This window comes from Bacillus rossius (assembly GCF_032445375.1).
Source record: "Bacillus rossius redtenbacheri isolate Brsri chromosome 4 unlocalized genomic scaffold, Brsri_v3 Brsri_v3_scf4_2, whole genome shotgun sequence".
Lineage (NCBI taxonomy): Eukaryota > Metazoa > Arthropoda > Insecta > Phasmatodea > Bacillidae > Bacillus > Bacillus rossius.
In genome coordinates this window covers 51,265,924-51,292,384 of record NW_026962011.1, presented here as the reverse complement: position 1 = coordinate 51,292,384, position 26,461 = coordinate 51,265,924, and the positions used below count along the sequence as shown (strand labels likewise).

The 26,461-nt window shown below is 36.5% G+C and overlaps 1 protein-coding gene across 4 annotated transcripts in view; it reads right to left on the bottom strand.

Annotated features, from left to right (window-relative positions):
• LOC134541902 (zinc finger protein ubi-d4 B-like) overlaps positions 1 to 20,899 on the bottom strand; it is a 44,051-nt gene extending 23,152 nt beyond the window's left edge. Inside the window, exons 1-8 of one of the 4 annotated variants that reach the window (XM_063385639.1) lie at positions 20,808 to 20,899; positions 16,051 to 16,160; positions 14,435 to 14,691; positions 11,242 to 11,409; positions 10,781 to 10,850; positions 8,392 to 8,607; positions 1,418 to 1,650; positions 95 to 233 (exon numbers count right to left, since the gene is read on the bottom strand). In XM_063385639.1, the coding sequence (XP_063241709.1) occupies positions 95 to 233; positions 1,418 to 1,650; positions 8,392 to 8,607; positions 10,781 to 10,850; positions 11,242 to 11,409; positions 14,435 to 14,691; positions 16,051 to 16,160; positions 20,808 to 20,860 (1,246 nt within the window). In that variant the 5' untranslated portion in view covers positions 20,861 to 20,899. The other 3 variants (XM_063385638.1, XM_063385640.1, XM_063385641.1) reach the window with 3 other exon arrangements.
• Between the last annotated feature and the right edge of the window lie 5,562 nt (positions 20,900 to 26,461).

The window sequence follows — 26,461 nt, the reverse complement described above, 5'->3', positions numbered from 1 at the left end:
AGGCCGAGCCTCAGTTAGACGGAGGTGGATTTCCTACGGCCCCTCCCCCTCCCCTTGCCCCTCTTACCCGGCGAGGCGGCGCCGGGACCCGTACCTGAGCGGCCGCAGTCCGAGCAAGACACCAGTTCCTCGGGCTGGCCGGTCTTCTTGTTCTCGCTGGCGTCCCCGAGGCAGAAGTCGCAGTACGGAGACGGGGCAGCTCGCTCCTTGTCGTCCGAGATCGGCAGCAGCAGCTGACACACACACACACACACACACACCGTCACAGCATTTACAGCAAATACATTGTTTTGATTAGTTTTTCATGTGATTAAACATTTTATGAAGTTCTGTGAAAAAAAAAAAAAAAACATTTTTGGATCTAAAATTGTCGTGTACTTCTACAGCTCAGCTACCAGGTAAATGTCAAGCACATTTTAATTTTATTTAATAACATTTGGGTACAAATCATTTAATTTGTATTGTGTCAAGTGATTTTGTTTGTTGTATTAGGTTACCGATTCATTTCGGTATGTGTGGATGTATTTAATTTCCATTAGTATCGTTGTAGATTATTTCGGTTATTTCACATTAATATGTACAGTTCGGTAACCTTTCCACACATTTCAGTTCTTTCCTTTGATTTATTTCGTTACAATTCAAGCATTTAATCATTGAAATTCGTTTCTATTAAAGTACACTTTTTTCGTTAAAAATGAGTTCTTTTGATGATTTTTCATGTAATTTTACTTCATTTTATTTATTTAATTATATTTGAGTACAAATCAATTTATTTGAAATAACCGAAACAATCTTAAACGATACAAATGAAAATGAAATACATCCACATATACCGAAATGAATAGGAAACCAAATAAAACAAACAAAATCACTTGATTCCGGAAGAACATCTTGCCTGGTTCAAACACTGCAGGAGCAACGTGGCTGCTTGCAGAACTGAAACGTTGCTCACGTTTTACTACACAGTTCAACCCAAGAATCACTAAGCCATCCTTGGCCCACGCCACCACATTTTCCTCTGTCAGCAACTCGCAGACCAGGAAAATTATTTAATTTCTTTGATCGTGCATCTTTTTGTCAACTCACTTCTAAACGCTCGCCCATTTTTTTTTTTATTGTTCCGAGCGTAACTGTTACGGACAAATCTACTACAGATATTTTATCATTAAAACGCAGCATTACACTATTTCGTTGGGACGAATGTTGCAAAAAATGAATTTGTAAAAACATAGAGATTAACACAGTATACTTCTGTTATAGACAAATCTACTAGAGATATTTTATCGTTAAAACGCAGCATTACATTATTTCGGTGGGATGAATGTTACAAAAACAGAATTTGTAAAAACGTAGACAGCAACACCGTATTGTTCTGTTTTCGAAATGAAACCGAACTGACAACACGACCACGACTGACCTCGGGGGGCCTCCGGTCGCACGAGGAGGCGCCCTCGCCCGAGGAGGACTCCTCCGCGGGCTGCAGGCTCACGGCCGGCGAGCTGGAGGCGCTGGAGGTGGAGGGGGGGGCGTGTGGGGTCGACACCGAGCCCTGGCGGCCGCGGCGGGTACCGCCGCCCGAGCCACCTGTGGCGCCGACACCACACGTCAGCCAACCAACCCGATCAACAGCAACGTAACACCTCGTAAAAACTAGACGACACACAATAAACAAGCGTGACGGCAGCGAGTTCCGACATACATCCGTCACAACTCTTTTTTCATATCAGTGCTCTTCAACTGTTCAAATATATTTACCATGCAACGCTGGCACAAATTATAACACATGACCTGAGCACAGTCAGTCACTTTTACATTTAAAATAGCCAACAGTAAAAATGATAGCCACATAATCTAACATTTTTTATCATTGTGTTTTGAAAAAAATATATATATGAGTATTTATTACGATCACTAATTATTGAAAATTTTGTGTTTATTTTTTTAATATATTATTTGTTACAGTATGTTTATCAGTGTGTCCACATTCTGGAAAGTCGGGGGAATAATCAAGGAAGTAGGAATTGGTCAGGGAATTCACCTGAAATCCTGGAACAGTCACGGAAATACCCCAGTGATAATAATTTGAGGGGAAAACTTCATGTTCACAACTGCATTTACCCAGACTGTGAAAGCAATTTTTTTTTAAATGGCCAGTGCAATACACACTGTAAAATGGCATATGCAAGATTTTTTTTTGGCCTAGGTCAGCTATGGGATATTGTAGGGACTGGATTTTCCTTATTTCATAAAATTGCTATTAAAGATAAAATTATTATAAAAAATTTCGATACAGGGAATTTGGACTTTTGGTTATGGAAAGTCATAAAAATTCAGGGAAATTTTTTTTTACAGGTTTGTGTGGACACCCTGCTTACCTATTCCATAGAAATTGTGAGAAGGATACATTGCTGAGGACATTATAAGATGTTGCAATAATTTCTGGGAACTAAAACAAAATCCTATCTATTCCATTTAATAGGTAGCTGATGGAAGATTATTTATTTATGTATTTATTTCAAGGAATGTTATAATAATGTAAACATTCCTCCTGTAGCACATTGTTATCAAATACCAGCCCAGCCTTGCTGCTCAAAATTCTCGTAGCTATTTCTGCTCATGCTGAATGGTTGATGCCTGGCCAGGCGCCTTGTTCGGCAGCAAGTACGACACAGCCTCCTGCTGACCCTCGTCAAGTCACACATTCCGACTGCCAGTCGACAGAATGGGATCCGCACCTCCACACCGTCACATTTAAATGGTACAAATTGTTTGAAATTTTATTAATGCTTAATATATGTAACCATCAAATTTTTGGTAAAAGTAAAAACAATAATAATGGAATGCAAATTGTAAAAGTATCCATATAAAATACAATATTGAGATAGCACTGCTCCTATGTTTTGTTGATTTGATAACAGCTTGTGACTGACTTTTACACCATCAAGTGTGTTTAACATTATAAACGTACTGTAGTTTCTAACAAATATATAGTACGACAGGGCAACTTTTAAAAATGTTTTGAAAATTGAAAAATAACCTCAATTTTTGGACATTTAAGTAGCACAACCTTGCTAATCATATTCGGACTCATGAAGCAGCAACATAAGAACTGCCGGGTGTGCTAACTTGAGTACCATCACATAAGAACAACCTGTCACGTAAGACGAATAGCAGCTTTGAGATCTTCAAATCGGCATAAAATTAGCCTTTTAAGACGGAAATTACGGAACATTGTGATAAATGGAGATGATGTAAACCTTTGATAATGTATTGTCTCCCATCATTAATATTATATATCTAGCAATGCCTTATGCTTTGCTCATAATAGCCCGTTAGGAAATCTAATCACATATTTAATACAATTTGAAAAAAAAAATGTAGTCCTGACAGTAAATATCATGATTTATTTATTAAATCTGGGAACTTTCATTACAGCATGGAGTTTGAGTTAATTGCATAGTTCTGTTTCAAACCACATTCTTCCAGCAACAAAGACAGGCCACTACTCATCTGTGATAGGCCTAAAGAAACACTAAGTTACTATGTGATAACTTGCAATGATTTAGTTTAAACCATATTTATTAATAAAAATTGTATTCATTATTTTTGCAGTGTGCAGACACAGGCTTACGGTTCGTTAATGGTGAGTTTTATATTGTACTATTACTGGCCAATACACTTTTAACCAGCAATGAAAGTATGTATAAATAAATGAGTTTAAATTATTTTTGAGTATCAATTACATAGTCTCTGAACATTTAAAATATGTGTGTGGCATTCCATATAAATTTCAAGTTTATGACTTAGAAGATCCACAAGCTGCTAATAAATATGCTTACTGCAACACAACAATTTTGTGAAAATAAGCAGCTCTATGGATTGCTTTAAAAAAAATAATTGTGGCAAGGCATGAATTTGCCTCTCCCATATAACCAAAGCCAACATTTTTATGAGCTCTTCTTGTCATTGTGTTAAAACTTGTGCCATGCTGTTTTACATATACATCAACACACAGATATATAAAGACAATGAACAAGAATAATGGTAAAAGAAGTGATCACAAGGAGAACCACATTTATAGCTTACGTACAAGTCCATGCAAATTAAAAATTTGTCATGTGATAGCAACACGGGGAATGAAAAGTTAATGGGCCAGATGAAGTAAAGTTTAGGACTGACATTGTACACTTTGTACAGTTGTTTTCAATCAAACAAAAATCTTAATTCTATGGCATCAACTGTTATCGTTGGCAACGCACCATGCCGTTTACTCATACACACTATTAAATTAATTGGTTCTAATTTGAGCGTACCTACTTGATTTATGTGATGTTTATAAATAGGTACATGTATTTGTGTTTCATATTTGGATCAACAAGATTGGGAATTAGGAACTTCTTTTTTGAAAACAGAAAGTAAGAAAAATAATAAAATCCCTCTAAGAAAATTCACTCAATAAAATTTCCTGCATAATTAGTTTAAAAAATTTAGTTCTTGACCAAGTAATACATACATTACCCTTTCAATAATTTTTCCTTGTTAATAAGTAAAAATATTTAAGTTTCTTGAGAAAATTAATAATAGGGATTTTCTATATCAGGTAGGCCTAAGATTTTGCAAAACAGTGTGTTTTATTACTGTCAATAACTCTTGCCCATGTATATATGTTACAAATGTTAGTAATAAATTCATTTTTTTTAAATATGTGATACATTTCAAAAACCAAATATTGGTCAATTAATAAGTTTTTTTCTTATGAGATGTAACTTACTTAATTTAACAATAGCATAATGTTATTTCTTTGGTAATAAATATTCTCTTTGGTTATGAATTTTTATAATATCCCATTTATTTTCGGGCATATTATTTGTTATAATACAATGAAAGGTCTTCAATCCGTCATCACATTCAAGGCTACAGACATAGCGTATTAGCAATTTTGTTGGATTATTGAACTTCAATATAGTTTTAGACAGAATACCCAAAAAATAATAATATACAGAACAGTGGTATTTTAAACAAGTCGTAATTAACTTCAAAAAATCACTGTGAAATGTTCACAGTGAAACGTGAAATGTAAACCTCTAGTAAACAGGAAATATTGCCTTGAAATGGAAACAGAAGTTAACGATAAATTCTGAGCGAACTAAAAATGCCGGCAGCACAGTCAACGCAACCTGGCGACCAAGTTCAAGAGAAAGAATTCACTTGAAGAAATTTGAACCCAAGCCTGATTGGTGACAGATTATACAATCTGCCAAACCATAGAATACAGGATTAAAGACCTTTCAATCTATACATAAAAATTCATAATGCATATGTATATAATCTACAATAGTTTGTAACATAAATGAACTAAACAACCAACTAACAAACTGAATATTTTTATACTGTCAATTAAGAGCATTCAATATCAAAACCAAAAACTATAAATTTTACAATAAATTAATAAGGTTTTCTAGACAGTCTTTTGATTAACAGGTAGTTTCTTGTAAACACTTCATAAACTTGGGATCATCAAAAGTAAGGCTGACAAAGAAAAATGCACATGACTTATCATCTCAAAATATCAACAGGCTTTTAGTAGCTAATCATTACAATAAACCAAAACAATTTTAATTTATTGTTTCTAACCATACATACAGAAAGTAATCTGATACAAGTATTGCAACATAACAGTCAACTGTACTTATATATGTGATATTGAAAACAAATATAACAAGGATTTTCCCCATTGATAAAGTTATATCAATAAAATATAATATAAAATCATATATGCTAGAGAATAATACCGGACAGCTACAAGATATTTTTATGCAAAAACCTAGATGGCGGAAGACATTTCAGGTGCCAACACTACGTGTTAAAAATTTATGATACCTATCAATATTATGACAATGAAAACAACTTTGTTTTCTCTTTAAAAAAAAAAAAACTATTTTTTTTTATAATTATAAAGATTTATACTAAAAAATACACTTTTAAAATTTTTCATTTATAAATAGAATAAGCAAAACATTGTTGGTAACAGATACTTGAATACATTATTTAATATGAATACATTATTAATAAAATATTATTGTAGTGACACTTCTTGAAGCGCTTATTTTTCACGTTCTCGCCTGCGTTGACCGTTGACAGCATGTAGCTGTCCAGTATTAGTCTCTAGCCTGTATGGTAAAACAAATATGGATTTGATAATAGTAATCCTATTAATCCTACGGATTTCGGAGAGGACTTTTCAACTTGAAGTCTATGCTTCTGATTGAAATATCTGCAGGCAAGGGCGTAGCAGGAATTTAATTTTGGTGAGGGGGAACTTTATAGTGTTTCTTGCCAAAAACTTTCAGTACCTAGCCATTTTGAGATTTTTTTTTTGTTGCAGCTTAAATAGTTATTAAATTTAATTAAGGACAAACATAATAAATAATGAAGAAAAAAACTTTAAGTGCAACTACAAAAGCAAACATTATGTCTATTCCACGGAATTTCGTGGAGGAATATATCCCTATACCCCTGGCTTCGCCCCTGTCTGCAGAACTGAGAATGTAGTGGATAACAGGAATGGATAGCCCCAGCTAGCATTACTCTACCAGAGTGTACATAAGCTTATCACTACATGGAGAAAATTACTACAATATACAAAACTTAAAATTTTTGGATACAAGCCTACAAGAAAGAAAAACAAAATTGACTACAGATCACCTCAAACACAAAACAACCTTAAACAAGAGACTACTGCAAATATTTTACACATTAGTAATGAACTACTGTTTTAGTGCTTTAAGATGTCTTTAAAATACATAGAGTTTTGAATTTTATTATGTGCTTCAAGGTGTTCAATTTTCATAAATTGAAGATTACTTGCATATAAATGTCAGATATTAGACTACGTAAATAGCCTATAATATGCATAGTCAAATTTATGTTCACTTACAAACTTGAAACTAGGAAATAAATTTATCAAAAATTTTTTGAATAAAATGACCAAATTGGAAGCATAATCTGGAAAAAAAAATATTAATTGACCTAACTCGTCATTACTAAAAACACCATATTAAAATAAAACAAAGATTTGCAAAAGATAATGTTTAGCAAATAAAGTAGGTCCAAACACAGACATATAATACAGTGATTACCTACACAAAGTTTATGTAGTGACTAGAGAAAAAGCTTTACCACAGGTTTGAAAAAAATATGTTTCACTGTACATTTTTTTTTGCTAAAAATTAATTTATTAAAAAAAAATCAACATAATTTAAATTTTAAATTCAAGGCAATTCATTTGTATGAAGCAAATTAACTTATGTTTTAATAAAACAAGGCTGCAAAAAATAACTTTTATTAATACATTGAAATCATAGGTCATGAAAAAATTGCAGAGCATTACTTTGGACTGCCTACGCATTCGAAATAATGTATGTATTTTCTCTCTGCAGGGTTTACTCTGAACTGCTGACACGACAGTCCTAACTGCACTGCGGAACCCATTATAGTCAATGGCTCACTGCATCATTCAAGCTTTTCATCATTCCAGGTCCAAGTATTACAATTTTTGATGTATAATAATTGTGTATATATAGCTACAGTTTAATGTCTAGGACTTAATTTCAGAATTATTAATTCCTAGAATAACAGAAGAGGTAAGAAAATTGATAAAACAAAAAAAAAATGGTTGTCTTTAAAGACTGTTTACGGACGATAGTTTAACGTGACAACATCATAACAAAACATTGATGAAATGATTGAATACTTTAATGAATAAAATTGAATCATTTTTATTGAATTATCACAATTTCGCATGGATACAAAGAAGGAGTGAAATGAAATCAACAATTTAATTGATAAATTTACTACTTATATTTGCACTCATTAATTCAATTATGTATATTACTTTAACGAAGAGATTATTTTAACTATAACTTTTATACATGTTTGCTATTTAACTTCTTCCAATCCGTGTTTATTCTGTTAAGGATAGGACGATGATAGGAAAAGTAGGAAACGAATGGGAGTGTTTCAAGTTTAATGTGCCTCGAAAAAGTAAAATCGATGGTTGTTCCAATCGAGTGGAAGAGAGATAGATGCGGCGCAAGCGTACAATGAGCTTAACGGGACACAGCGTAACGGGACCATGTGCATTAGGGGAGACTTTTTCGTGCGTGCAGCCGGCGTTCATCGATTTATTAGACGTCACGTCAGAAAAAGTTTTGTAAAAACTGATAAAATCATTTTTTTCTGGTGACGAATGTCAAAGAGCGGAATGGAGGAAGACGTGCAGACGTGCATGAGGGAAGAGACGCAGCACGCAGGTGCAGGGGGCAGGGGCGACGGGGGGCGTACCCGGGGCACTCAGGAAGGTGAGGTAACTGTCCTGGAACGTGCTCCAACCTGCCGCGGCTGCCGCTGCGTCCAGAGTCGTCGCGGTCGTCGCCGGCTGGGCGGAGGGCGGCGCCGGCTGCTGCCTGGCGCTGGGCGAGACGGAGCCCCCGTCCGTCGCCACGCTCGTCCCCTCCGAGCCCGGGCTCTCGTCGTCGTCGTGGTCCTTGTGCGAGTGTCGGTAGTGGTAGGTGAGGCCGGGCCGCGTCTTGTACCTCGCCCCGCACACTGCAACACGGGCCGCTACCTCCGGTCGCTTCGCCGACACTTTCCCTGCCGTTGCATGATAGGCTCTGAATACTTGCACATTCTCCATCTCAAACACTTAACTGTAACAGTTTCCTACAAATTATGATTAAAGAAAAAAGTTTAACACCTTTATTTAAGTTTTTAAACTAACATAAATATATCCTACAAAATAAAAAATAGAAAAAAAAAATTTAAGCTCGGGTGGGGCTATTTATCGAAAAAAAATTATCTTTCAAAGCTATGTACATATTATTTTCTTGTAAATGTATATTTCCGAGATAGTCCGGAACCCCCGGCGAGGCCTCTTTTTCCATTAGATTTTTAGCTTGTTTCAGATATGTAAAAAAATAATAATAAATATGAAAACTTTACATATTTTTTTTTAAGCCTCTTGCTTCGCAAGTCCTTAACCACGACAACGCTTTCAACACGGCTTATTCCGTTATCAGCGACCGTGTCCCTACAGTAGATAGTGGTTCCTCCACCGACTGCTACTTGAAATGCTTGGCTCCGCCCCATTTCAAGTTGTCCATTAAGTGAAAATTGGACAATTTTAATCTCTTGTGATTCATCAGGTGCATCCTCATTGTCAACTCTGTGCCCACTTCCTGCTACATATTGTCATATGGTACACACTTGGATACTTACTTTATCACTGGCTAAAAATAAGGATAACGGACTATCAAAGAGTTGGTTAGAATAACAATGAATGTGAGGTATCACATGTGTGGCGGAAATAAAACCAATTGAATTTTAAGATTTTTACATTTTTGTAAGTATTTCACGGATGCTTTGCAGCTGAAGGATATGGGTATGACTCGTGACATGATGGCACAACAGTTTTCGCACAAAAGTTTTCTCTGAGTAGTTTCAAATACATCATTTTTGCTAGAACCTGTCTCGCCACACCCAAAAAAAAAATTAAAAAAAAAAAATTACCATAACCTTCAAAAGAGTCTTGCATCCTAAGCCCTAAACTTGGTCATCACTTAACCAAAACACCAAAGGTTTAGATAAATAAACTGACAATGACCAGGGGCTGTGCCCCTCATTACAGCCCACTGCAGTGCACTTCCCCCGCCCTCCAACTCTTTTCTTTAAACTGAGTTGGTAGCAGTGTTATGCAGGAGACCCCTTTAAATAAGCAAATTAATATATATATATATATATATATATATATATATATATATATATATATATATATATATATATATATATATATATATATATATATATATAAATTTTTTTGGATGTTTCACCGACCCAGTGAAAAGTTTATTCACAGCAGACACGTAAGGAATCCAGGGGAATATATTTTTATATAATACTGTAATGGGGCGTACACCCGTTATGTTTTCTCAGAGAGTTTTGCATGGTAAGCAAGCTTGCACCCCCCAAAACGCTCAAGAACATCTGAGAACGTGAGTGAAGGGCTCTGCAGAGCGAACATGTGGTCTAGTGAGGAGCCCAGCATCGGACGACAATGCCCTGAGGAACCGGCTCGGCATGCGAGTTCTGGGTTTGCGCCTGGCTTGGGCCCACCTGCAAGGGATCTGAAGCAAGTTAGTGGAGCGTCTAGGATTCGGAGAGGAGACACCACCCTCCCCAGCAATGACGACCAGGACACTCTTGCCACTCGTCATCACGACCGCTGTAATCGCGTGGCGAGTGTGACACGACACTGGTGAGCAGGAGATGAAGAAACGATCGTCGCAGTTGTGTGTGGACAGGACCTCGCCGTAGCCAGTTCCGCACTGTAGAGCGTTAGCAGCTGTAGTACACGTAAGAGAGAGTTTGTAGAAACATAATGTGGACAATAGATATGTGTTCTCGAACCACGTGTTGGTGTTTAACTACGTCTGGGTTTATGTGCAGGATGAGACATGTAGAATTGCTTAAGAGCATTACAAACTATTTCCCCCTGACAACATATAATGTTATGTGCCAAATGTCACTTCACAGTTAGAAAAGTCTTTTGGTACTAGGGTATCAGGCATGAAATGTTGGAAAGTACATATCTGCAGCACAAATCTCTAGACATAAAAAATAAATCAAAAATTAATTTTCCACTATTTTCTGTTTTTATGGATAAAAAAAATATTTAAAAACTACTGCACTGCACTCAAGTATCAAAAACCTACACTAGACTTACATTCGCAAACAAAAGGCTTCTCTGCATCAGAGAGGCCATCAGAATTCTTCTTACGTCCTCGACCTGGGCCCTAAGGAAAAAATAAATAAAAACCTTGAAAATATTCTACATTGGAGTCATGACAACTAAAACCTGAAGTACGATAATCATCAGCAAGTACATCTTAGCCTAACACCAGATATTCAGAATGATGTAAAACCAATAGCATCATTTGGCTACAGGCACACAATACCCAATAGCAAAAACCACATTAAAGAAAAGTGAAAATGGCGGTAAACTAATATTCATAAAATGAATTTATCTAATATTTATTACATAATCAAATTACAGCAATCTTGAAGTGACGGAATATTCACCAAGTGATCAACTATGAGATGCTTAACTTCTAATTTATAAGATCATATCTTAAAATCTTACAACCTGCATACATGTAAATAAAATAAAAACATTATAGTACTTACTTTTGGTTTCTTGCTAGATGGTGAGTCCGATGTTCGTACAACTTTTGTTGTGCGCTTCTTGCCCTTGCGTTTAGAAAATGATTCCTCGTAATCTATGTCAGAATCTGGATCCGGATCATCAAATCCTTCCATTTCTTGAATGTCCAGCTCATCGTAGTACCAGGCATCCTAGTACGAACATTAACACCAATTATTGACTACATTTAAAAAAAATTGTCATTCAAAGAGACAAAACACTGAGTAGTCTTTTTTAAAGTGTTACACAGTACACACGATTTTTCTTTTCTTTTTTTAAACCAAGCAGTTCAAGACAGAATCACAAGACAAAAGTTACAGACACACACTTAATTGTTATGTGAAACAATGATATGCCACAAGCCAAGCAAATAAATCACTTTCATTGTTTTTTTGGCCGAATGAAATTAAGGATAACATAAACATTACACCAGTGTTACAGACGGGTAACAGTTTTTCGCAAATAAAACGACACAATAGGTATATTATATGAGGTGAGCTTTATCAGAAACTAAAACTGGAAAAAAAAAATTTTCATTTTAATTTAAGACGAGGCCACTTAGTCTTGGGCATTTAAAGTAGCTCAACCAGCTTATCCACATGCAACTTAAAAAATTTAGGTGGCATTTTATGAGAAGCTATAGAAAAAAAATTGTTTGTCTGTGAAGTCGGTTTACGGACGATAGTTTAACATGACATCATTACAAAACATTGATGAAATGATTGCATACTTTTATGAATAAAATTGAATCAATTTTATTGAATTATCACTATTTTGTATGAATACAAAGAAGGAGTGAAATGAAATCTACAATTTAATTGATAAACTTACTTTTATTTGCACTCATTAATTCAAATATGTTTATTACTTTAACGAAGAGATTATTGTAACTATAACTTTTATACATGTTTGCTATTTAACTTCTTCCAATCTGTGTTATTCTGTTAAGGATATGGACGATGATAGGAAAAGAAAGAAACGGTTGGGAGTGTTTCAAGTTTAATGTGCCTCGAAAAAGTAAAATCGATGGTTGTTCCAATCGAGTGGAAGAGAGATAGATGCGGCACAAGCGTACAATGAGTGTAATGGGACACAGCGTAATTGAACAATGTGTGTAATGGGACAATTTTTCGTGCGTGCAGCCGGCGTTCATCGATTTATTAGACGTTGTCACGTCAAAAGACTACTTTTGTTTTGTGTAACCTTAGACAAGGGTAAAAATAAACAGGCTCAAGCTATGTTAAGTCAATGTGAAATAATCTATTCCTCATCCTCCTTCGTGCAACAGCGCTGCCAGTATCTCTGTGTGTGCGGACTCTGCGCAACAGTGATAACATGACATTAGAGCACCTTCCAGCTCTTTGATATCGCATTTAATTGTTTTTTATTTTTACCCCCAAAATATGGTTGAATGTGAAATTTAAATATAAAATAATTATGAACTGCAGCATATGCAGAATTTTATTTTTTTTGAATGAGAGAATGGGGATAGAGCCACTTGCCCACTGTTTGCTTTGAAATTATTTTCTTATGTTGGAGGGATTGACAGATTTTTATAAATTTTTTTGGATTTCAGGGGGAAATACATCCCCCATATCTGCCCTCCCGTTGCATATACTCATGATTATGGAACATATATTAACCTTAAATATTTAATGACCAGACTACAAGACTAATTCAATACAAAATTATCTAAAATGGAGTTTTTACAATACTTATGTTGAATAAATTTAAGAGACTCAACACACAAGCTTTTCGTCAAGAAACTTGTTTCATGCTTAAATTAACATTGTAGTGAACCTCTTTACAACCTACTTTCAGTATCTTTCCTCCTCTCATCTGCTTTATCCTGAGTCTAATGACCGGAAGGCATATGTCGAGGAAGGCCAAACTATTACACTGATGGAAATATAAAACTATGGCTTTCTTTCTGAATTTTTTCTAATGTAATAATGTACATAACTGAAAAAAAAAAAAAAACAATTTTAGCAGCCACTGAATTTCAAAACACAGAGATATTAAAGATGTTTAGTCAAGGCACCATGGTACTTTTTTTTTTGCGGTGGCCATCTCACTTGATGTAAACTAGAATGTTAGTATGTTCTTTCATTCCCAGTCCACAAGCAGCAGTCAATTTCAAAAGTGTTTGGGCAGGTTTACAGTGAAGCTACCATCAGATAAGCACCATTAACTAGTTGATCTTTACGCAACATTTAGCCACCACCATCTAATAATTGTTGGAATGTGGGAAAGTTAGAATGAAAACAATCAGTTATGTTGAGAAGTATATGACTTGACAGTAGTCAAAAATTTGTATTAATATTTTTTGCAGGCAAATTTGTTTTGTATTTATTAAACACTAGCGACCCGCCCCGGCATCGCACGGGTGCAATTTATCGTAACGTACTTATAAGTATGGATTACGTTGTTACGCTGAAAAGCACATTTTTATTAAATAATAATTGTTATTTTCCTCGCAAGAGAGCTCTAATAAACGCGTGCCATCGCTGCTAATCATAAAGTGCTGTAGGGCGAAGCGCAGCCTTCAACGCGCTATTTATAGATTTACGCCGCCGGCCCCCCAGCAACCGCTATGTCCCTGCATTTTAAATCTGTAATATCATGCTGTAAAGGGCCGTATTGATCTATATTAAATGCACAATGTAATTAATGTACTTAATTGGATAAGGATTAATGCTGTATTGCTTAAAAACCGCTTTGTAAATAAGCCATTATTTCTCGTAAAGGATAAAAAAAATGGTTATTGTGGGTTATCCCCAAGAGATAGCCATATACCATCACAGACTTTGTTGTATACCTTCTTAAGGTGTACAATACTGTAGTACATTATTTTGATCCATCTCGTAGGGTTCAGCCAACGTTTTCAATGTAAGCGCAAAAAAAAAGTGTTTATTTACATCACATTAGAAACCTCTAAAATTATCAGTGTTTCTCTACTATATAAACCTTCCTCTTGAATCACTCTATCTATTAAAAAAAAACTCATCAAAATCAGTTGCGTAGTTTTAAAGATCTAAGCATGCATAGGGACAGACAGCGGGAAGCGACTTTGTTATGTACTATGTAGTGATTTAAGATAACGTGAAATGCGACGGGCTCTGGCAGTGTCCATCGCAAGCGCGTGCGTGCGTGACGTCGACTGGACAGCGGCCGCACCTTGGCAGTCTCGTCCTTGAGCCCCATGCTGTCCTTGCTGTCCTCGTTGGTGGCCGCCGGGTTCTCGACGGTGCTGATGGTGTGCAGCTCCCCCTCAGGCTCCGCCTCCTTGCGGCGCGGCAGCAGGAAGTTGGTGAGGTACTGCCGCCGCCTCTTGCGCCACTGCCTCGACGGGTACGTGTAGATCTGGCCCTCGCTCACGCCGGGGATCCTCTGCCGCGGGCTCATGAACAGGTTCGAGTGGTTCTGCGCCACGCCTGCCCGCCACAAACACACCCCTCTCGCTACTATGTGATGTACTCTCACTCCTTCGACCATTCAGACACATCTCAGCAAGGGCTTCATACACGCTTTCAGCAGAATCCTCAACAGATGACACACCAACGAATAACAACACAAATTACGATTTTAAAATTAATGCTACCCATACATTCAGTTAACTCACTATCCAAGGCTGAAAAACCACAGAATAAAAAAACCTTTATACAACATATCAAAAAGAAAAGTTGCCTATTCATTATTATTATACTTTTTTTTTTCCAATGTAATCTTTGCACTCTATGATACAATATATGCAAAGTACTCAGTCCAGATTGCAACTTCAGTTGTTCTTTCACAACAAGTCATTTTTTTTTTTTTATTTCAATGGCTGTTCATCTTATTTTTTCATAGCCACTCTAACAGCATGTGTCATCAGGTGTCAGTTCGATTTGCGTTATTTCCCCTTCATTGTGACCTACTGCATTATTTTTTGTGTAAATTCAATGAACAACAAAAAGCTGTTAGGATAATATTTTGCTAGAAACCTTCTGAATCTTGTAGACTCCTTTTAAAAGCTAAAAAAATATTACCTCTAGCATTTGAATACATTCACTCATTAACTATCATTTTTAACTAAAACATTAATTAGTTTCAGAAAAAATTAATCCTTCACAAATTGCCACTTGTAAACCTAAATTTTGAAATATACAAAAGTACCTTTTAACTCATAAGCAATACATATAAGTTGCATCAATATTTACAAGGAATGTGCTTCTCAAATAGAAAGACTTCTTAATTAGCCACTCTTTCTATTCTGTCAATGAATACTGTATTATAATTATACACAATAAGGAGTATTTCTACATGCGAAACGTAGGGCCCAGGGTCAAATTATTTAGTTTCTTCTTTTTTCTTATTTGATGCAGTTTCATCATTATTTGGTGGTCAATTTTGTTTCAATAACTTTCCAATGTTGTCTTTTATTAGAATTATTGGGCATTTTCTGTTATGATAAAAGTAAAAAATCATTTTTAGTTCTTTCGAAAACTAAATTAAGAATATGCTAGTGTTGAAAAAGTTAAAATTTTATAGTAGGGTGCAAAAATAGACCAAATCGATGTAGAGTTCTCAGAGGCTCCTAACGTGTATTTTCAGCACATCATTAGTTAAATCTATTTAAGTGATTGTTTCGTTAGTAGTTCAAAGACAAAACATTTATAGGAAGTTCACTGAGGCAGATTTCAAACTGGAACATAATTTGAGTAATGCTCAGTTACAGAAGGCAAGTTACATTATTAAAATTATATATCACTATAAAGCATCATGAGGAACACAAAATATATACTTCAACTAACCAGTCTGAGAGTCAAGAAATGGCATCCGAAGTCTTCGTTCAATACACAACCTTGTGTTGTAGTTGGCAGAGTTTTCAATGGCTTCCCTGTATGCAGAGTCATTAAAAAAGCTGAAAATACCAACACCTTGTTTAATAAACCAGTTTTAATCCAAGAGTATATTTATGCTAACATGAGCTTATCAGCATTTTTATATACAAAACAGTAGGTAGGTATCATAACATAAATCTCCAACAGAAATTTAGTGTTCGTTGCATAAGCTCAAGATAGCTAAATTGCAGCGAATTCTGTACATACTTAATATAGCTATATTGTGATCTAGACCTACTGTTCATTCTTCTAGTGTCATTCCTAAAATAAAATACTGCTGTATGAATTAACTAATTAATTAGGTAAGTACCTTATGTTTAACATTTGCTGACATCATTAGAAACAATGTACAGGGGTAAGATGAGAATGGAGAATTAAAATTGATGGGTAAGTAATGGGAAATGGGGGTAACCAGAGAAAACCAACCGGCTCACAAAAAAGTTGCAAAAAATCCTGGCTTGGCTCTGCCAAAAACTGACTCTAGATCACTTTGGTGGGAGGTGAGTGATCTGCTCACTTGACCATGGACCCCTGACTGCTATGTCAATTACTAATTCACAAATACCCAACTAATTCTTAAATAACTAATCCCATAGCCTCATCCTATTGTGTACAGGTGCAATCTGCATAGTGTCTTGTTATATTTTATGTTCTATAAGGTAATCTAATACTAAGCAAATAAATTAATATGAACTATGTAGGCCAGGGTTTCATCCAGGTTGGTGGAGAGGCCTTCAAGGGCTAAAACAACTACACCGAAATACCCCCAAACCACCCCTTCCCGAGCCGGTTCGCAACCGCGATAGCGACTTTTATAATCACTGGCTATACCGATAGGTACCTACTTCCAAAGCAATTAATTTTTGGCCGGAAACCTTATTTAGGTAAATTATAAAAGCTAAAATTCTACACGATTTATCTTTCGTACAAGAACCATCTTCTCTGTATTTTTTTTTTTTTGCAACGGAAAAGTATAATCTGCGCCTTTAAAAATACTTACCGTAAAACGGGGTGAATTGCAACAGGAGTGTGAATTGCAACAAAACATCGGAGTGTAATAATATCCTTCATGACGAAAAAACATATATCTTATGTGGTTTCTCGAATTCATTTTCATAATATACATAAAACAGGGTACCTAAAAAAATAATTTCCAATATGGCACCCGAATATTCCTTGGCGTGGCATTAACAGAATAAATAAGTAAAAATATATTACTTTTCAAAGAGGAAATAACTTTATCTAGAAAAATATTTTCCTCGTGTTAAGTTATATATTCAATGGTAAAAAATTATTCTTAGTGGTATCTTGTCATGATATTTAACTTAGGGAAACAACGTTGGAGGCTATTTAAATAGTTGAGAATTTTTTTCTGTAAAGTTAATCAAGCTGTCTAAAAGTGGGGTGAATTGCAACAGCTGTTTGTTGTGTGTGTTTGGCTAGAGGTTATGTCACAGGGTATACAATGTTAGTAATTTGATGTGTATTGACATCATAACAATAGTAAATCAGTGTAACTCGTTTCTCTAGTGTAATTATTGTTAAAATGCCGCGCGTTTATATTCGTGATTCATGCAGCAGACAATATAGAAAACATTCACAGGAAGTGTTGCAATGTGCAATGAGTGACATTGAAAAAGGCCTAGTATGCAGTGTCAGGAAAGCTGCTTTGAAATACAACCTTGACCATACAGTGCTTTCGCGATTCATAAAAAAGAGGAAAAAAGGTGAGACAATACGACAGATTGGAGGACAACAGGTTTTACCTCCTGAAGTGGAGACCCTTATTGTCGACAGGTTAGTACAGGTGAGCGAGTGGGGTTATTCAATGGATGGCTATGATTTACGAATGATAGTAAAACATTATTTAGACAAAAGTGGTCGTCGTGTGAGCAAGTTTGCAAACAACATGCCTGGGAAAGAATTTGCTAGGTTATTTTTGAAACGACATAAGGGTAGACTTTCAGAGCGCATGTGTCAGAACATCAAACGCAGCAGGGCAGGCGTTTCCTATGATGAATTGAAGCTGTATTTTTCCCATCTTGATATATCACTATGTGATGTTCCACCATCCCACATCATAAATTATGATGAATCTAACCTACAAGATGACCCTGGTAGAAAGAAAATCATCGCAAAACGAGGAATTAAATATCCAGAACGTGTTGTCAATCACAGCAAATCTGCAACATCTGTCATGTTTGCAGCAGCAGGTAATGGTGATGGCCTACCACCCTATGTTGTTTACAAGGCACAACATTTATATGAGTCTTGGACAGTAGGTGGACCAAAAGGAGCACGTTACAACAGAACCATCTCTGGCTGGTTTGATGCCTCTTGCTTTGAGGATTGGGTGTCGGAAATTGCAATAAAATATTGTAACAAATTAGGACCTGGGAAAAAAGTCCTAATAGGGGACAATTTGTCATCACATCTCTCTCTTGACACCATTCAGAAATGTACCGAACATGATATTTCATTTGTCTTTCTTCCAGCCAATTCAACTCACTTGACACAACCTTTAGATGTGGCATGTTTTAGACCACTGAAGATGGCTTGGCGTACAATACTAACAGAATGGAAAAAAGGTCCAGGTAGGAAGGAATCATCAGTTCCAAAAACCACTTTTCCACATCTGTTGAAAACACTGATGTCCAAGATCGAACCTAACCAGAAGAAGAATGTAGTATCAGGCTTCAGGAAATGTGGAATTATTCCGATAGATGCTGAGGCAGTTCTTTCTCGTTTGCCTAACCACAGTCTACATTCTAGAGAAACCAATGGTGCTGTTGTTGATGACGTTGTAGTAAACATATTGCAGTCAATGCGGTACAATGACCTACCAAAACAACGTCAACAAAGGAAAAAAGTTCAAGTCGTGCCAGGTCGAAGTGTCAAAGGAATGGATTTTTGTGGTGATTCGGAAGAAACTGATGATCCCGAGGAGTGTGTTGTGCGTGATATATCAGAACCAATCACTGATAGAATAGAAGAGTTGATATCGGAGTCACCATCCACATCCCTAGAGACATTGGCACAACCTCACGTGATGCGAAATGGCAAGACATTTAAAAATGTTTCTAGTGTACAGATTGATTGTGTGAAAGAAGGAGACTGGTTGCTAGTACAATTTCTTAGCCAGTTTTATATTGGTGTGGTGCAAAAATCACCAGAACAAAAAGATGGCATGTTTCAGGGGAGTTTTTTGAGAGAGAAAAAAGTTCATTCTAAAGATCTCATTGGTGGTGGTCTTTTTGTGTACCCTCTAGTCTTAGATATTTGTGCATTTTCTTTTTCTCAAATTATAGGCAGAGTGAAACCTCCTTCTGTCTTAAGAAGAGGAGTGTTGAAATTTTCAACATCATCAGAAAAGTGGAATCAATAAGATGTGGCTTGAAATCTGTGTTAATTTAGATCACAAAATTTGCAGCTATATATAAATGTAAACAAGTGCAATGCGCATTTATTTTGAAATAATATGTTAACTTGTGTAAATTAGGCCCTAATGTTTTGCTTTTTTTTTTAATTCTCTTAAGTTTTAATGATGGTAATGACTTGAAAATAATTTAATAAAAATCTATTCATGAATGTACTGTTGCATTTCACCCTTCCAGATGTCTTACTAGCAACATTCATAACAAAAACACTGTTGTTGCAATTCACCCCATTCGGGAGGTGAATTGCAACAGCAAAAAATTTATTAATTTATAATACTAATAATTTTAATTGCCGCATATACATTATAGATTTAGAAACTACCACCCAAGATAAGACTATAAAAATATATATGTTGGCAACATCATTATATACCAATGAACTTTGAGATTACAAAGTTTAAAATTGTTGCTATTCACCCCGTTTTACGGTACCTAACGGTCACAAAAACGAGCCAAAAACAAACTTAATAATTGTTTTCAATTAATTTTACCAACTAATATGAAACCGATATTTAAACCATCAATTTCCAACATACAAAATAAATTAATCTTGGGTTTGCTGTCTGTGAAGTTCGTATTATCGAATCCCTATATTTTTTTCTCTCATCATGCTTATTGCCATTATGGCAGTTATGAATGAACGCCTGAGTAATTGTTTTTTACTCTAGTGTACTGTGTACCGGAAATTACTTACATAAACGCGCGTCTTACAAATCTATTTTTTTAAACCACATAAATTGCCTATAAATAAAAATCATTAGGTACTCGTTGCTAACTACAAAAGACGTTGCATTATGTCATTAAAGTTGCATCACTGTACCCAACGTCGTAATTTGGTAATTGTAAGCTTTTGTACGTCATTAATCAGAGAAGTGCAGTTGAATTAATTAGAATAGGAAATTACATAACGTTTTTATTGTTGAAGTTACTGTACTCGCTCGGCCCGGGCCGCGTCTGAGCAGTATTGATTTTTTTTACTCCGCAGCTTGCAGTTAGAAAAATTAATTTACCTTTTAGGCATATTATTTTATACTGTCCGTGCGTTCTTGCTTTGTCATTTGGGAATATTTTTAACAATTTAAAACGAAAGTAAAATCAACTAGCATAAAGGAAAATGCCACGAATCATAAACATCGCTTTGTATGTTGATGACTAAACCTTATGAAGCCTGAATTAAAAATGCACATGAGCGGTATAACATGTAATTCTATTAGTAGGTACTTTACTGACCTTTCAATTTTACTCAAAACGGACGGATTAACAACTTGTATATCACAAGTCATTCCTTAAAACTCTTCAGAGCTACCACCTTCCACTAGCAGTATCACGGGCCGACTGTTACTCTCTTCTTTTTGGGGTGATTCTCGTTTTCCCCTCCTTTAGCCAAACGAGTTCGTTCGTGTAAAAAAAAAAAAAAAAAGTCAGAATAGCTGTGCGTGACTCTAATAAGAATATTTATTCAAACATATAACTATAACACAAATACAAATTCCGTCGGTATTATTTACACACAAACACACGTGCAATATATATGTGTGAGTGTGTGCGTATGTGAGAGAGGGTGAAGGGCAAAAGCGAAGTGAATACGGCATACATGTGCGACTTCGACGGAATGCAACGGCGGGGAAAATAGAAGAACCCCGAGAAAACCTACTGACTCGTGGAAAAGTCAACAATGTTTCTCACATGCGAAAGAATCCGGTTTAAACCCGCCAGAAAATAAGTAATATGTACATAATCTATTTATAAAATTATTTACAAACTAATCTATACACTACTTTAATAAATTAACATTAAAACAACAAATGGGTAATAAAGGAAAGGTTAAGCGTATTCTTTATGCTGAGTATCATGTAATATTTATGTAGTATTAAAGTATCTATGTTAGCTATCACGTAACATTATTATTAAACTACTACACACCTAGCAATGTTTTCTTTCTTATAACAACAAAGGTAAAAGAGCTCAAGGTACTAACTCGTCAAGTTTTTGTGACATCCTGCATTTATTTGTAATACCTATTTTTACTAATGCGAGTACCATAGCCTATTTTTGCATATTTTAGGCTATCAGGCTGGAAAAGTAAAAATGAATGTGTGTGGGTGTGTAGCAACAAGAGTTGAGTATGTAGGTACTGCAACTACTCCCAAAGATAATCGAACCCATTATGAATTTTTATTTTATACTTGACAGAAAACATAGCTTTGTCTCTTAAAAAATAAATAAAAATGCCAAAAGCATATCTTTATATATATATTTCTTGTGTGCGTGTGTATGTCACTGAACTCCTCCTAGACGGCTGGACCGATTTTGATGAAATTTTTTGTGTGAGTTCACAGGGATTCGAGGATGGTTTAGATTCACAATTTGGTCCACTGGGAGTTTCGGGGGCGTAATAAATAAAAATTTCCAGTTTTTGGTAGGAAATCACCATGGCAACGGCTATTGCTTTGTTGATGATTCATTCGTCTCTATGGCAACGACTATTTCATTGTTAGTGCAGTCCTCACCACCATTGAAATTTTGTGCGTACTTTTAATATCAAAAATTGCCCTTTTTTTCAAGTATATATATTTTACAGACTTGAAACTTCACAGTAATGTTCCTTATGTTACGCAGGATGACATTTTCCGAAAATTAGATCCCATGGGTGGTTAAAACCAGGCAACAGTGGCTACTTTGTCTGCATGAGAACAGGATTTTGCATTGTTCATGCCTTCTGCATCTCCATGGCAACGGGCATCGCGCGGCAAAGGCGTACCCACAAGGAGGGGCATGTATAATGAGCGGCGCAAGAGTGATCTGCCTGTAGACTGCCGTAGTGAAGTACGGGTACATCAGTTGTACGTTGCGTGCACGAGTCGGGAAACCATCGGTGCTATTCATTTTCTCTCCGGTACATTATACAGCATTGTAATAATTTTTTTCACGGATTTTTTTTTATTTACCATTACTGTAAATGGGAGATGTGGCTTAATTTTTTTTCCATTAGTATAGCCGTGCGAAGCCGGGTCTGGCAGCTAGTGTGTGTGTGTGTATATATATATATATATATATATATATATATATATATACTAGAAAAAATATATATAATTTTGGGTATTAAATCTAGAGTTGTACAAGTACAGGCAAATAAATTTTTCCAACCTTTTATGACTTGTGCACCAATGTGACATGCGTCGACTGACATCAGCCTTTGTGAAGAATGTGACATTCGCATTTCAGAGGTCCAACAGCATGGATGTTACAGAGGATTGTAAGGCAGTGGCAGTCATTGATAGTCCTTCCTAAAAAAAATCTGTATAACCAAAAAAAAAAAAAATGGAGCAATACCTACCGATAATAATCTACTCAAGACCGCCCCTAACTATTGAAGTTTGTTCGATTTTTTTTTTGCAAAGATGCATAATTATGAAATTTTTTTTAGTGCTACTGTTCTGTGTGCATTAAAATTTTCAGGCTCAAAAGTACATTAAAAAAGCTTTTTAAGTGGCTATTTTGTTTCTGACTTCCATTTCAACTCGGATGTATTATATACCACCCAAAACTCTCTGATCAACCGACCCTCCTAAAATTCGAAGGTGGGTCCGCCAATGTTGCGAGAAGAAGCACTGGAGAGAGAGGGAGAGAGAGAGAGAGAGAGAGAGAGGAGGAGGAAGAGGCAAAACATCTCCCTCTTTATCCCATGGAGGTAAGATGTTAGGGAGTGGATGTCTGATATAAATGGTGAAAACAATTGCCTTTCGGTATATGTCAACTCTGGATAGCAAAGTAATCCGTAGATGCATAAAGTCTCAAGTAAGATGTTCTATTAATTGCTTGACAGACTCTCGTTGTAGAATCGTACAAAAATTTCTTATATAGGGTTCAATAAATGGAGGAATGAGCTTGTAGTTTATATTTTCCATTAACGAGTGCAGAAAAAAATTCATAAACACAACTTAATCATCAATGGCAAACTCTTGATCTCTCTTAGAGGCATTGTAACGATTGACAACAATGTTATGTACACATTCTAAATTTTCCTCCGTATTGTCAAGTAGAGCTTGAAGGTTGTCGCTATCCAAACATGAACCAAGGGAAGAAAGGCCCAGCAAATTAAAAACAAGGTGTGTAGGTTCACAACCAAGAAAGGGAACAACAGAGGGAAAACCTGAAGCGGAATTCAAATCTATGTTAATAAATTCAAGGTTGCTGGCCCATAGTCATTGATCATCTGAGCACACAAGCTGCGCAACGTCATCGTCGAACTAAACTACACTAGGCCTTCTAGTTAATCTAGGCGGAATGTATTTAGAATTCCAAGTGTATCTGCTTGCAGAAGTGGTAGCCCAGAAAACTTTCAGTACACTATAAACAGGGTCTCTATTCTGTGCCTTAGTAACAGCCACCTGAGATGAGGGAAAATCCTCACAATATTAATGCACTGCTAACAATCTGTTTTCAATCTACCAACTCCAACTACATAAATCTTGCAGGTTAGAGGGAAGCATAAGCATATCGCAATGTGCTGTAACATTCTTAGAACAAAGAGGTAGGGTAACACAAGAGGAAACACGTTCAAGATAAACTGGACAAGCTGGGATTCCGGTAACTGAAATTCAAGCACATCAGCATGCACTAAGATGGAATTAATAATTTCTAGAACAGTGTGCTGAAAACAATATACAAACTTATGCTTGCAGCTCTCCAAAGCTCTAGGTGGGCATTCATATTTCAACTTACTGTTCTTAAACCAAGCAAATGACTGATTATGTGTTACAGCTTCGTTCAGAAGCTAAGTGTAAAATGTTTCCACATTTACTCAGTAATGCCTTAAAAATGTCAACATCATTGATTAAATTAAAGTTAGCAACCCACGTGGCTTCGCTCAAAAAAATTAGACAGCCTTAGACTTGTTCATCTCTCATTTTGCCGTCACCCGACCTCTGTGAAAGGTCCGGGGGGTACCTGACGGGCGCTACGGGCGTCGCGATGCTGCTGTTGTCCGGAGGGGCGCCAGGCTAAGGACTGCTAGGCCGTTGATGTTGGGTCGTGGGTACTCTGCCCCCGCGTGCCCCGCCAGGTACACGGCTTGAATCTAACCTGAATGGTACTCCCTTGACTGTGAAGGCCGCGCGGCCGTGTGGAGGACGGGAGACTACGGAAAATTATTGTACACGAGTTGGTGAGAATTACCTTTAATTTAGTCCCGCTACAAAAACTCTCACCAACACTTGGCGACGTCTAGCGGTTACACAATTAACACAAGAAAAAAAAACACTACGCGACACTAATGGTTACAACGGCAGTCTCGCGGGACGTGGGTCGATGCTCACTGGAGACGGCCAGCGCCGAAAGTTAACGGGTGCAGGGGGGGCTCGATGAGCGGGCTCCTAAGTTCAGAGAAACACTTACTTGAGTGCAGCCGGCAGGCATATGCACGGTGTCCTTAATTAAAAATACTTTCGCTGGAGTCAGCCAGTACCGTAGGTTCCGTGATACGGTACGTAGCGCGGTATCACACTGAAGATGGTCGGGATAGGCCCAGTTCCGCAAAATACGCGCCGAGTCGACGTGGGCAGCGGTGAATTAATAAAAGGATTTAAATTTGAAGATGTAGTACAGAATAAAAATAATCAATGAAACAAACAACTTGAATGCTGCCCACGGACACACGTCTGTTCCCGGCGCGGAGTGGTTGGAGACTGCCGAACATGGCCGCCTCGCAAGGAAGAGAAACTTTCTCTTCTTTGTGAGTCGGCACCAAAAACTTATAATAATTTAATTGGTTATATGATGAGTAAAAAACATGCTCCAGGTGCTTGATTAAAACTTTGCACCTGGTAAATATTTGCCTAAGGCTTAACAATTGTTTTACTTGAATAATTAATTTTAAAAGCAGCACCAAGTTGGCGACTGTAAATTTAACTACAAATTGTCTCAATGTGCACTGTATGGGTTTGAATTCCCTAAGTTTGGCTAGACCACTATCATAGGCCAATTAATCAAGGCCCGTAGCTGCTGTAGCTAGTAATGAGGGTTGTTTTCTGTTCCGTGCGAGCCGCGCACGCACAGAGTCTCTACGACGCACTTGCTCACTGCATGTGATTACTTAATTTCGTCCTAATGCCTCGTTTGGGCATTGTTTTCTGTAGTTGAGCCCCCGTAGTTTCGTGTCCTGTTGTTTAATTCAGTTAATTGAGTTCACGCCCGGGGCGCTCGCTTGACTCAATCCGGCTGGGCGAGGGGCGCGCTCCGAAAACGGGATACAGTACTGGCGGTGCGGAGCACGGGCTTAACGGCCATGGTCGGTACGACGTCAATTTTGAAAGCAACTTCGAGCTCGAAAAAAATAATTGTTTGAGATTAATGGAAGAAGGAGATTTTGATTCACGTTAACAGGAGCTGGCACTCGCAAGACATCTCCCATGACCCTCTAATGTGGCTGATCAATCAGGCTCGCCATTCATTAATGGTATCTGATTCACAAACTCAGTGATACAAATAAATATGAATTATTTATAAATATTATTTTGAGTATAATGATTCACCATAGAATAATGGTTTAATCAATTTATAATTGTTAAATATACCTTCGAATAATTATTTTTGATTTATCAAGTCAATTTTTTTTATTTATCTCTATTGAACATTTTCACCTTTGAACTTTTATATTTTAAATACTTTATTTTAATTAATAAATACTAATATACGAACCAGGCCTCTAAATATTTGTACACATACATAGGCCTACACACTAACTCGTATACAAACTCACAACACACATATATATTTATACACTCACAAATACACATCATTATAATGATTTTTGCGGAATTAAGTTTTCATATTGTTTTTAAAGTTAAACTTACTAGCTGATTATTTTTTCTCAAAATTATATA